At 43.3% G+C, this 13,860-nt stretch overlaps 1 protein-coding gene across 22 annotated transcripts in view; it reads right to left on the reverse strand.

Annotated features, from left to right (window-relative positions):
- The window catches only part of SYNE1 (spectrin repeat containing nuclear envelope protein 1), a 482,603-nt gene that overhangs the window by 217,811 nt on the left and 250,932 nt on the right, over positions 1–13,860 (reverse strand). For 21 of the 22 annotated variants that reach the window (XR_006717653.1, XM_045500062.1, XM_045500061.1 and 18 more), the window contains 6 exons: positions 10,237–10,380; positions 9,756–9,911; positions 8,129–8,293; positions 6,576–6,748; positions 3,966–4,119; positions 681–824 (listed from right to left, as the gene is read on the reverse strand). Coding sequence is in view for 21 of the 22 variants with exons in the window: in XM_045500062.1 (XP_045356018.1) it covers positions 681–824; positions 3,966–4,119; positions 6,576–6,748; positions 8,129–8,293; positions 9,756–9,911; positions 10,237–10,380 (936 nt within the window). In the remaining variant the exon portion in view is untranslated. The remainder of the gene's footprint in view (positions 1–680; positions 825–3,965; positions 4,120–6,575; positions 6,749–8,128; positions 8,294–9,755; positions 9,912–10,236; positions 10,381–13,860) is intronic. The other variant, XM_045500060.1, reaches the window with a different exon arrangement.

The raw sequence follows: 13,860 nt of genomic DNA on the forward strand, positions 1-13,860 counted from the left end.
ATTATTAAATCACTGGCATACGATTTCCTAGAAGAATGAAACTTTAGCTTTAAGTAAAAAATACAAACAATAATATCAGGATGAAAAGGGGTCTTCAGGATTATTTAGTGGAATTAACTATCGACCTCTGAATTCCTTATGAAATGTAACATGGGTTTGCCAAACAATGAATGAATCTTACTTGTCATAAGAAGACACTTTTGCTAATGAAGAAAACTGAAATTCTTATATTGTGCCTTAAGTGAGGATTGGGACTCGTGTGGATTTAATTTTCCATGTTCTTTGTCTAATGAAGTAAGATGTGCTTGAAAGTTATTATTTTCTTTGTGAGACCTAAATGCAGAACGATAAATATTACTGGTGATTATTTACTGCTTCAGAAAACTCTCATCACCAGACATATGAAAACACTTATAAATCTTCATTGTGATGCTATCCAAATTTTTTCTTAAGTTGGTTAATTGCTGGGAATTTTTATCAAGAATCATTTTCCTTCTGTAACTTTCATGTACTAACACCAGATGACGGTTTTTGTTTCTGCCAATGTTCAAAGTACTAACATTCATTTGTTCTTTGTGCTTTCACAAAGCATCATTCCAGAAAGTAAAGGAGTCTTTAAGTAGGCATAGGTCTAAACCCCCCTATTTCAGTGCACCTGCATGGAACACGGGTAGCAATACCTTGGCCCTCTCTGTGATTGCTCTGTATCGCTCCTGAAGATCCTGGAACTCTAACTGGGTGACATAGTGCTCTGTCATGCCAGCCCCTTTGAGTTCAATGGCCTCCAGCAAGCTGCTGTAACTCAACACTTCTTCACTTAGTAACTAGAGAACATTTGAAAGAAAAGAAAGAGTTACCAAGTATACCGACACATCAGTAACACTGCTGAAATTAAGACAATTTAACTGTGTTGTTGACAAGTGACCTCAGGTTTTCTATCTACAGACAGGTAGCTCGATAGATCCATCCGTCTATACGTGTGTATAAAGCGTGTGTGTGAATATATTTGCTATCTGGCTCAGAACTCGCTCTGAGAGATTGATCCCAATCGACTTTGGCATCTTAAACTTGATTTGTCTCCTGATCTCCACTCCATTCCCATACCTTCCCAGGCCCCACCAACCCCCCAATCCCCTTCTCCTTCAGTCTTTTCTCAGATAGTAAATGCCACCACATCCCATCCAGATGGCCATCTCAGACCACTGGAAGTCACCCTTTCTCCCTGCTCTGTCATGCCATCTATGAGGAGATCCTGTTAGTTCTGTCTCCACGTTATACCCTGACATTTGTCCTCAAGTCTCCTGCAAACACTCTAGCCCATGCTGCTACAATCTTTTACTGGACTCGTGCAATATCCCGCTGGGCAAATTCCCCGCCACCAATTCTTGCTCCGTTCCTTTTTCATACTCCACACAGCAGCCTGAGTGATGGAAAGACTTTAAGCCTATAAATGGAGTCCTGTCACTCCTTGGCTTCAATCTTCGACTATCTTCCCGCTGCTGTCAGGATCAAGTGCAAACCATCAGGCTAGCCCACGTGGCAATGTGTGGATGGGTCCCTGCTCCTCTCCCAGCTCACGTAACAGCACTCACCCTGTTTATCCTCTGTCCCGGCAACATGTGGCCTTTCTTTGAGTTCCTCTGTCGAGCCAGATTCTCTCCCCCCTCAGGGCCTGAGGATGTGCTGATTATTCTACCTGGACTGCTCTTGTCCCACCTCCTCCCCAGACTGATTTCTCTGCACTACATTCCTTCTGGCATAGTCTACAAGCCTGCTGTTTCAGAGAGGACTTTTCTGTCCCTCCTTCCACTCCAAACAATCCACGTTAGCTCCGTGCAGATTACTCTTTCACAGCGTGCCACTTTTTTTTCACGTGCTCATCATCAGTTCTAACTGTGTATTTATTCACGCACTCGGGTGGGTGTACGCATTCCCACCAGAACGCAGTGCTTCTCTGTTGTATTTACCTAGAATCGAGCACAATGCCAGGGTGCAGCAAATTCTCAATAAACATTTATTGAATAAGTGAATAATTTAATTAGCCAATAAATCATTAGAATAAGATTATGAGGTAGATAATTATGATTATATTAATTTTCAGATGCATAAATGAGACTCTAAAATGTTAACTGATCTGGCACAAATCACATAGGCCATTTAGTCATTCAGATGACTTTTATTAAGCATTTGCTCTGTGTCAGCCAGAGAGCCCAATGCATAGGATGTAAAGAAATATGAAGCACCTTTAGCCACTGAGGCAGAGCGGGATATAATCATATACTTTGTACCAGTGATAAAAAGATATGAACAACAGAGGATAGGAGAACTAAGTAAGCTTAGGGTGGTGAAGGTATCACAACAAAACAACTTGTGTTAATTCAGAAAGTGGAGTGGAAGGTTGCTGGTGGCTGAGGCCGAGCTAGATCATTCCTGCAGAGGCATGGAATCTCTTCCGTCTAATGTGGCCTTTTCAGGAAGTAGAAGTACATGGGTGCAAGGAGGGTGGGGGAGCGAAGGAAATGAGGGTGACAAAGGAGATTATGAAAATTCTTACAAAGCAGATGAGGAAGATCGGTCAGAGACTACAGACAATGGGACAATGGGGCTCCCAAGCAGGAAAGTGAGACATTCACCTTTGTCTGAAGGTAACGGGAGATGGAGACAAGAGACAAAAGGAGCAATTAGAAGTCTGTCGCAATTGAGGAAAAGAAGGATAGACTGTGGTCAGGAGACACTTCTGGCAGAAAACCAGCAGGATCGAATGCCTCTTTCAAAGTGGGGTGAGGAAGCAGGAGCTGGGGATGATGAAGTTTCCGGTTTAAGATACTCAGCAAGGGGTGACACAAATGAACTGAGGCTGAGAATATCAGGATGTGAAGGATTCGGGGGTAGAAGGAAGAAGTACTACTTAGGACATAGATAAGGTTGAGGTGGAACAGGTCATCCAATAAACATGCCCTGGAATAAGGATATAAATCAAAGGGCTCCAAAATTTTATGTCTGAATACCACTATTAATAAAAAGATTTGGGGCACCTGGGTGGCTCGGTCGGCTGAGCAACCAAAGGACTGTGGCTCAGGTCACGACCTCACGGCTTTGGGTTCAAGCCCCACGTAGGGCTCTGCGCTGACAGCTCAGAGCCTATGCCTACTTTGGATTCTGTTTCTCCTTCTCTCTCTGCCTCTCCCCGCTGGTATGCATGCGCTGTCTCGCGCGCACGCTCTCTCTCTCTCTGTCTCTCTCTCTGTCTCTCTCAAAAGTAAATAAGTAAACATTTAAAAATAAATAAGTGAATAGGGGCGCCTGGGTGGTTCAGTCGGTTAAGCGTCTGACTTCAGCTCAGGTCATGATCTCACAGCTCATGAGTTCGAGCCCCACTTCGGGCTCTGTGCTGACAGCTCAGAGCCTGGAGCCTGCTTCAGATTCTGTGTCTCTCTCTCTCTCTGCCCCTAACCCACTCACAATCTGTCTCTGTCTCTCTGAAAAATAAACATTAAAAAAATTTTTTTAATAAAATAAATAAATGAATAAAATAAAAAAGGTTTAAGAACATATCCCCAATATCTATCTTCTATCTATCTAAAAAATGTGTAACACCTCACTAATATAAGCATCAGAAAAATGTATGACAGTAGAAATACAAAAGATGTGATAAGAAGAAATCATTTTTACTTCCTAATGATGAGCAGGCTAAAGATATTAAGATATTGCAAGTTGCCAAATTTTAAATGTATCATGAAACATGGATATCTGAAGTTTTCCTGGAAGAGAAAATTTTCACTCACTAGTAAAATAGTCACAAACAAAAGTCTGGTTTAAGAAGCCATTAGAAATTATAGTAAAGCCCCAAATACAGTTTACCTATGTATACAGTGCTAGCATGCAGCTAGTCATATTTTTACGTAACTAAGGCATTCTGAAAACGCCTGTTGGAGGACAAATGGAGTCTGAAATCCAGCTCCCACCTTGGCTTTTCCCAGAGAGGCTGTTTTCTCCCGCAGTTCGGCATACTGCCTTTCAGATTCATTTAGGCTCGCTTCCACACTGTCCATCCAACTGGAAAACTGTCGAACATCATCCTGATAACTTGTCCACTTAGAAAGAGCTCCTTCAAGTTGACTGAAAGGTATTCGAAAGACAACAATCTACATTGAGAAGCCACATAAATCCAATCTGCCCGATCTCTATCTGCTCTGCTCTGTCCACCCTACCAGCAGGGAGCCCACAGATCAGGACAGGCAGGAACTGGCTCGGGATGGGCGGAAAGGCAAGGGCTGATCAAATCTGAGTCTGGGTCCCTGGCAAGCATAACCTCAGGAAGCAAGGGACACTTAAGTCCAGGCTGATAGGTGGAAAAGTGGGACTGGACATAAAACTTGGAATCAGTAAGCAGGTCATGTGAGACCCTGGCAGAGGCTTGAGGGCCAAACTGGGAGAGATCCCTCGTGGGAAGCTTTTCCGGAGTCAAGACTCTAGGGAGGAAGAGGACCAATACTTAACTCCGTCAAGTTGAGCAGGACGTCCAGAGGAGAGAAAAAAAAGGAATTAATAAAAGAAGGAAGGAAGAAGCAAATAAGAAAAAGCACAGTAATTATCTTGCATGAGATTTAAAAATCAGAAAATCATGGGGTGCCTGGCAGGCTCAGTCAGTTAAGCATCTGACTCCTGATTTTGGCTCAGGCCAATGATCTCACAGTTCGTGAGTCCGAGCCCCTTGTTTAGCTCTGCACTGACAGTGCAGAGCCTGCTTGGGATTCTGTCTTTCTCCCTCTCTTTGTCCCTCCCCCACTCATGCTTTCTCTCTCTCTCTCTCTGTCAAAATAAATAAAATAAAAGAATATAAAAATAAAAATCAGGGGCGCCTGGGTGGCTCAGTCGGTTGAGCGTCTGACTTCCGCTCAGGTCATGATCTCACGTGAGTTCGAGGCCCGCGTCGGGCTCTGTGTTGACAGCTGGGAGCCTGGAGCCTGCTTTGGATTCTGTGTCTCCCTCTCTCTCTGACCCTCCCCCGTTCGTGCTCTGTCTCTGCCTCAAAAATGGATGAACATTTAAAAAAAAAATTAAAAGGGGCGCCTGGGTGGCGCAGTCGGTTAAGCGTTCGACTTCAGCCAGGTCATGATCTCGCGGACCGTGAGTTCGAGCCCCGCGTCGGGCTCTGGGCTGATGGCTCAGAGCCTGGAGCCTGTTTCTGGTTCTGTGTCTCCCTCTCTCTCTCTGCCCCTCCCCCGTTCATGCTCTGTCTCTCTCTGTCCCAAAAATAAATAAAATGTCGAAAAAAAAAATTAAAAAATAAAAATCAGAAAATCACAATGGAAAAATAGGGTAACGTTTTCTGAACTGGTCTAATCTGATTATTTCTCTTACAGGTAAATTAAGCACTCCTTCTCTCAATTACTGATGTTATGTTTTCAACGCCATTAATCATTTGTGCCTAATTTAACTACCACTCTTTGGGTTATTTTGTAGCAGACACTCGGAGCTCCACCCATATTTACCCTCCTACCACACCACGGCAGGCAGCGTGCTGCCCCCTGAGGACCAGCAAGCGTCACCTCCTCCTGGGCGGGAGGGCATTCTCTGGTCCCTGGAGCTTGTTCAGCTGGAGGGCAATGTAGGTGAGAAGTGCCTGGGATTGTTGCCCCCCCCTGGGAGTAGCCCTCAACTGCCCTCCTGACTCATGGAAGTTTGTTTACAAACATTCTAGTTCTGTCCTCAATGGGTGACTCTGAGCCACTTGTTCTGTGCTGGCTCCCGGCACTGCCCATCGGATCAAGTTCCAGCTGTCCCCTGCGCTCACTGCGGGAACTGCGTTCACTGTGCTCCCTGCGGGAACCGCCTTGAGAATACCCCCTTTATCAGCTGCTCTTCCCTTCTCATCTCTCTCTCCCATCCCCTCCTGGTGTTTCCTGGGGTTACCTCCCAAATCAACTACTTGCTTTAAATAATGTATCTTTAGAGGCCCCTGTGTGGCTCAGTTGACTGAGCCTCTGACTTCGGCTCAGATCATCATCTCACGTTTGTGACTTCGAGCCCCGAGTCAGACTCTCTGCTGTCAGTGCAGAGCCTGTTTCAGGACTTCTGTCCCCCTCTCTGTCTGCCACGCAAAGATAGATAGATAGATAAATAAATAAATAAATAAATAAATAAACTCTCTCTCTCTCCTAAATAAATGTTTAAAAATTATAAATAATATATCTTTACATGATGACACATCTGTTTATCTTTTATCTTGTGAAGCAGTGAACAATAACAAAAAGAAATATGTAGTTATATTAAAGTGTAGGTATGGTATTGCAGGCCAACCTAAACGCAATATTGTACTTACAAGTTTCTTTTGTTCTAACAAGAAAAAGGAGAGGAAAGAAAGAAGAAAAGAAGAAAGAAACGAAGGGAGAGAGGAAGGAAGGGAGAGAGGAAGGGAGGAAGGAAAGAAGGAAGGAAGGAACAAAAGGAGGGACAGAGGGAAGGAAAAGAAGAAGGGCAAGAAAACCCCAGGAATGGCGGGGTACTGTGCTGTTCTGTTGATCTTCTGGTAACGGCTCGGCGCTATGATAGTTCGCTGTGGTTCCCCTTACCTTTTACAACGAATGGCCGCGGACAGAAGGGAAGCCCACATATCCTTCACACTCTGCAGCTGCTGCTGAATAGCAGGCCAGCCTTCCGGAGAGGTATTCTGCAGGACAGATTCCCCTCTGGTCACTATCATTCTCATCTGGATCTCTTTTTCCTGTTTCACTGATAACAGGGCCTAGAAGAGCAAATTACAGAAGCCCTTTGTCATTTGCACGTTTAGCATTTGTGGCTTTAAATGTTTCAGAGGTCCTGAATGGGAGAAGGACATGCAATCAGGTTGAGCCATGAACCTCTCAGGCTGACTGGGGGGCAGGTGGGAGAGTCACTTGCTGGTGAGTGTCAGCAACCAATCACCGGTCACCCGCTGGTCCCCAAGTGGCCTCAGCTTCTTAGGGCTTGATTCTTCTCTGAATAATCCCTTCTTTCCACTGAAATTTTGTTTTACTGGTTTTCAACAAGGGAAAAATAGACTACAATAAAATTCATGGATTTTCAAAGGTCACAGGATAAAGGGCTTTATAATGTTGAGGTCTCTAGCACAACAAGCCCAAAGAAGTAGATTAATTCACAGTATATATTACTCTACATATTTCGAGGTCTTCACGGCACTCTTCTTTTTCTATACAAATAGAAGTTTGAATCCAAAGGGCTAAAACTGGTGTTATCACTTAAAAGGCAAGGTTTCATCCCTCTCCTTAATCGGACCCCAACAACCTCTACAGGTTCAGCTTCAGCTCCTCATGGCTGTCAGGTTTTGCCACAGCAAGAAGGAACTGCTAGCAATTTCTCTCACACAATGCTATTTGTTTTCTTTGGCTTTTGCTTAGGCTGGTACAGTCTCAAATCTCGGTTTAGATAGGAGACTTCCTGAGAAATCGATTCCAGTTCTCAACCAAATCCCTCCTGCCTGTTCCACTCTTCTGTGTGTCTGTAACACCACAAACACATCCCAATCTGCTATAATTGTCTTCTCTGCTTCAGCCCCCAGCCTCGGACAGTGAAATCCTTGAAGACAATAACCATATTTTATTCACTTTTGAATCCTTGGGATCAAGACAGAGAGCCAATGTCCTATAAGACACCTAGTATATGAATGGAAGGTGAATGACTGCAGATTATTATCTTTACCACAAATGTGAAATAAAACTAAAATCCTGGGATGGGAGAAGAACTGACTGAACGATACAGGCAGACAAGCGAGTTGACCAAAATGGGAAGTGGCTTGCTCTAAAAAAGTTTCATCGAAATATTTTCGAAGAATAAACGTTCTGTGATGTAATTGGAAACTCGCCTCTTAACTATATCCGAGAAGGAACCACATTTGGTTGCTATTTTTGTTTAATTTTTGTAAAGTACTTAGAAGTGAATATGTCTGGGGCCAAATGATTCAGGGATGCTTAGGCAAGGCCACCCCTCTGCATACAGGGTCACACCCACGGAGCATTCCTGAATTTCTTGTGGAGACAGTGGGACATAATCACACCAAACAGATGGAGACTTGAGAAATTCTAAGACAAATTCTGTAGATTAGAGACACTTCTCTAAAGATGCACACCTCAAGCTTGAGCATCCTGCTGTCCAGCACACTTTTGTCGGATATTGGGTGGCAGTAAGAGTCCAGCATGAGAACCGCATCCGTCATCCAGTCGTGTAGCTCTTTAATCCCGAGGGAGAACTGATTGTGTTCTGCGACAATTCTATCCAATCTTGACACTTTCTCCTGGAAATGACAGAAATCGTTTTCCAGCGGTCCATTCCACCTTACAACCTACAGATACTCAACCTGTAAAGCTAACCATTGGTTTCAAGTAGTTGCAATCAGCCATGGGTCCATATGCTGCACAAATATGACGCGAGTCTGTATTAACCTGAGATGCGGGAAATACCTTTGTGACCGGAATAACTGGGCCAAAAGCAGAACAATTACAATTGACTGCCCTCACTTTAGTCACTACTCTTCTTCATGACAACTGTGACGTTTTTCCGGAATCGGCAAAATCTCTGCCTAACGCCTTGTGTGGGAGATGAATCACGGTACTTTCTAGCTTTCCCATACCACATTTGGCTCAACTATCTGAGATTTTGTAATAGCTCTACATTTCAAAAATTGGGACCATGGATATGATTTTAGTTATTAGCTAAAGGTTATATCCAACACAGTGAAGATTTTGACTATGTTTACAGCTCTTTTTTCTATGGTTATAGCTCTTAAAGCATTCAAGTATCTATTGATTTTTGCTATCTAAATAAATGCAAAGGAATATAAAGATGCCCTTAATTCATTCTAATTTCAGATATATGCCAGATTTTCTAAAGACAAAAAAGTAACTTATTTATAGAAAAAATGGGTGTAAGCAGAGACTATTTACAACAAGACCCCTACTAGTTATAACTGTGTCAGTGATGCTTTATTGAGGACCCAAATTAGCAGACCAGAAATAAGTCCACACTAAAATAGATGAAGCCATATTACAGTAGGTTCCCTACACTCTAAGATCTGAAATGCAAAAGAGAAAATGCAGGGAACAAATGTTAAAGCCACATAAAGCTCAAGGCAGACCTGAGCTCACAAAGTTCGAGACGGGCCTGCATGACACCTGCTGAATGTTCTAAATTAGGTCATAGCGGTATCCCATTTACATTAAACTGTTAGAAAAGGTACTTAATCAGTTATACGGATCATTGCCAATTTTGAGCTCTGCTCTAGAATCCGAAATGAAACTCTCCACCAACACGTCCTTGAGAACCATTAATAACATAAAGAATTCAGACGAATTAAAAAAAAAAAATGATCCAAACTCCTTATAATGTAGTCTACTAAAATTTAAACTGCTTTGAATTCCTGTTTTTCTAACATAATTTAACCTAAGATTGTTTAGGCCTCAAACTCTGAATTTTGCCTTACGTTTCCACTTTGAGTCTTCAGGATAAAAGCTCTGGGAAACATACCAGTTCCGTGTTGAGGAGACGATCTTGTGCAATAATAGAGCTTGGAAAATCTCTTCAATCTCTGAAGCCTCCCTAGCTCTCGTCAATCACACGAAGATCTACTGCACGAATGCGTGACTTGAATTGGGAGGCTGGGAAAGACACTCACACGCCTTATCCCTGACCCAGCGGACACCCTGCACAGACGGGTGGCCCCGGTACCACACGCACACACAGCACATGGCAGGCGTTACCTTTGTTAGATTGCTTAGAGCTAGATACTGAGAAGACAGCTGCGACACTCTGTGCATAAAGCTCTTGCTGGCAGCTTGTCCTTCCCACAGCTGCTGAGCTTTCTCTCTTAGCCTGTTGAGCTGAGGCTCGTAGCAGTTTATTTCCTCAAGGACAGACTGAAAAGCACAAGCAAGTTACTATTAAGAGGCTGGGGGAGAGCACACCGCGGACGGAGCTTGGGCCCAAAGAACGTGGAAATAAACATGGCAATTGGTGCGCCCTGAAAGCTGTACAATTTCCAGGCTACACACGGGACAGACTACAGGAACGAAACAGATCACACCTCCGAGGAAAGCCAGAAAACATAAAATCCGCCAGAAATAGGGCAAGGGTACGCTGCATCTCCAGACAGCATGACCTAATTCCAGGGTGCGCCTGAATGCAAGGTTGTGCAGAGGACAGGGGTAAAGACGTGGCCAGAAGGGCACATGGTCTCATTACCTGGAGCTTCTGCTGTTCCCTCCTCTTTGCTGGCAGATCGTACAGGCGATTGCTGCTTTCTTGCACCAACTTCTCAGTTTTACTCAGCCAGTCCTGGACAGGCTCAGCGCTCACTTCAAAGTCCTTCATTTGGATCTTTAGATTCTACCAGATTTTAGATCACATTAGGGATAAAAAAAAAAAAAAAAAAATGAATAGCAAGTCCAAAGTCTTACTTAGCACTTAGCATTCAAGGCCCAACACATTCTGGCCTCCTAGTCCTTCTTCCCTCCTACCCCGGTCCTGATGTATAGAACATTCTATCTTTCACCTTAGCATCTGTATAAATGTTGAACATCTTTTTAGAGCTTTTTAGTCTCAAATTTTTCAAAAAGGAGTTTTTGGTTCATTATCCAACCCACCTCAGAGCTCATACCCACTTCTCAACTTCTATCACATTTGTTGCTTATGCCAGTCAACACGTACTTTATGGATTGTCATGCAGGCATGCCTTGTCTCCACAACCAGCTTACAAGCTCTGTGAAGGGAGGGCCTCGTAGAAATATAAGTAAATATTAACAAATATTTTGTCGAGTTTGATCAATGATGGGATAAGAAATAGCATATGGTTTCAGGTGCCTGAGGGGCTCAGTCGGTTAGGTGTCCAACTTCGGTTCAGGTTACGATCTCACAGTTCGTGAGTCTGAGCCCCACATCGGGCTCCGTGCTGCCAGCTCAGAGCCTGGACCCTGTTTCAGTTTCTGTGCCTCCCTCCCTCTCTGCCCCTCCCGCACTTGTGCTCACTCTCTCTCCCAAAAACAAGGAAATGAACATTTTTAACTTTTTTTTTTTTTCCCAACGTTTATTTATTTTTGGGACAGAGAGAGACAGAGCATGAACGGGGGAGGGGCAGAGAGAGAGGGAGACACAGAATCGGAAACAGGCTCCAGGCTCTGAGCCATCAGCCCAGAGCCCGACGCGGGGCTCGAACTCACGGACCGCGAGATTGTGACCTGGCTGAAGTCGGACGCTTAACCGACTGCGCCACCCAGGCGCCGGGAAATGAACATTTTAAAATAAATAAATAAATGTTCCTTCTGCCTGTGTTTTCCATTATTTCTTCTATGGTTTCAATGACCTCCTACAAACTCCTAAAACCCCCTATTTATAGAACTGTATTTATGCAACACTTTAAGTCAGAGTGCCTGGGTTTGAATCTCGTCACCTCCTCACAGTGAGAACTTGGCAGATAAGTTAATCACCTTTTGCCATAATGTCCTCATCCACACAATAGAAATGAGCGAGTTCCTACCTCAGATAACGGTTAGGAGGATTAAATGCACTGATACACGTGAAGTGTTCACATAGTGCCTGCACTGGTAAATGGTCACTATCATTCCTATCACAGCTCCATCCTCTCTGTTGGGACTTGGTATTCATATTGGCTGCTACTTTCTTGGCATTACCTGCTGGATATTTCACAGGCCTGTTTAACTTAATTTTTGCTATCCCCTCCAGAACTACTTTTTCTACCATTTTCATGTCTCAGATAATAGCATCGCCATTCATGCCATCTTCCAAACTAGAAATTAGACTCAAACTTAACTTACCCTTCTTCCCCATGTTCCCTCATTGAATTCGCTACCACATCCTGTTGTGTTTTACCTTAAATATAAATTCTCTGTCCGTTCTCATTTCCTTAACTCAGGCCCTCAGCTCTCTCATCTTGACCATTATGAGAAGCTTTCCCTGGTCGTCCAGCTTCCCCACTCTTGTCTACACTGTGGTCAGAGTTGACATGTTTATTTCCAGCTTAAAGACCAGCAGGTTCCTCACTCAACCCTTTCAGCTAGGATTTTTAGAAAGAATTGAGCCCTAGCGTCCTAAAGAATCCATTCTATGTAATTATGTAATTACTATGTAATTTTCTTATGCATCTAAAATGGTATGGGTTATGTTACATCCTTGGGAAAACTGAGAACATAAATGCTCTTCAGGGGTTCAGATAAAAACCCTGGTTAAGAGTCAAGATCAAATTGCTTAGTACACAAGACACTTCCTATCTTGCCCTAATCCTCATCTCCAATCTTATCTTTGTTGTTCCTCACAAAACCCCATGTGGATGTCAAACTTCCCAAAGTCCTCCCCTGCTGACACTCACAACACACTGGCCCTGTACATTCAGTTCCTTCTACCTGAAATGCACATCAGCCTTGTCAAATTCAAAGAATGTCTTGCCTTCAAGGTTCAGTTAAAATGTCACCTTTCTGGTAACGTTTCTTGATTTCTCCAAGTGGAGTTAGTTGCATCCTTCTTTGAGTGACGGCCATATCCTGAATGTATCTATGTTATATTGCAATCATCTCTTTACATATTGTTTCTCTCTCTAGAAAGTAAACTCCCTGAGCAGAGGGAAAAGACTAGCCCTTTTGTATTCCTAAAATAGTGGCTGGTATATATTGTTTCTATTGTATTCCTAATATAAATGAAGGAAACAGGGAAGGAAGTAAGGAAGAAAGGAAGGTAGAAAGGTAGGGAGGGAGAAAAAAGGGAAGGAAGATAAGGAAGCCAAAAGAGCTTATTCCTCACCTACTCATCTCCTCCTGGCTGAGCAGCTCTTGAACTAGGCAATCATGTAATCGAGGCTAGATATACTACCTTCAACAATAGACGCTTCAGAGCTCAGGCCACATGGCACTAAGGACCTCTGTAAGGTTATGAGTAAATTTCTAGGCACTGCACAATGGTTATCCCTCTCTATAAAATGGAAGATACCTGCCGTGAAGGAATAGCCACCGTTAGAAAGAATTATAGAGGCGCCTGGGTGGCTCAGTTGGTTGAGTGTTTGACTTCGGCTCAGGCCATGGTATCATGGTCCTGAGTTTGAGCTCTTGCTGTCATTGTAGAGCTCCCTTCAGATCCTCTGTCCCCCCACCTCCCCCTCTCCCCAGCCCATGCACGTGTGCATGCACACACTTTCTCTCTCTCTCAAAAATAAACATTAAAAAAAAACTATATTAAAAAAAAAAGAGAAGAATTACAATAGTGTCGGGCTAGGGAATAACTGAGGGAACACACTTTTTCTCTTTCCCAATATTCTCCATTATTATTTTTTCCCACCCTGCATTAATTATGATCAAATCAAATAAAGGTTCTCTTCTGCCAGGAAGTATTGGTTTAAAGGGAAAAAAATCACTCTCCATGCCTCTGAATTTTCCTCTAAGAGAAGAGTTGGTATACAAAACAGGCGATCTCACAAGAAAAAAAATCAATTGCATTGTGGCAGTAATTGTGTTATGATTCTAATAAATTCAACTCACGTTGTTTCTGAATAAAAGAAAATTGCATAACCATTGGATCTTTGCACACTTAACTCCTAAAAACCTCCTACTTGCTACCCACATTAGTTATAATATACCTTACCATCCATAGCCTTTTGTAGTCTTACATGGGTATTTCTGTTCATTCTCCTTGAACAACTTCCAAACTTGAGGGATTTCACATGAATGATTAAGTGATATTGTTTAAAAGTAAAAACCAACAGTTCCTGGTGGGACAGTGTAAGCCTACAACAGCCCCTACCAGGCAAGGAGCTATTGAATTCCTTGGTGAGGCTCCCACTTCTAAAACTGAGCTGTTTCCTAC

This window comes from Leopardus geoffroyi, chromosome B2 (genome assembly GCF_018350155.1).
Source record: "Leopardus geoffroyi isolate Oge1 chromosome B2, O.geoffroyi_Oge1_pat1.0, whole genome shotgun sequence".
Lineage (NCBI taxonomy): Eukaryota > Metazoa > Chordata > Mammalia > Carnivora > Felidae > Leopardus > Leopardus geoffroyi.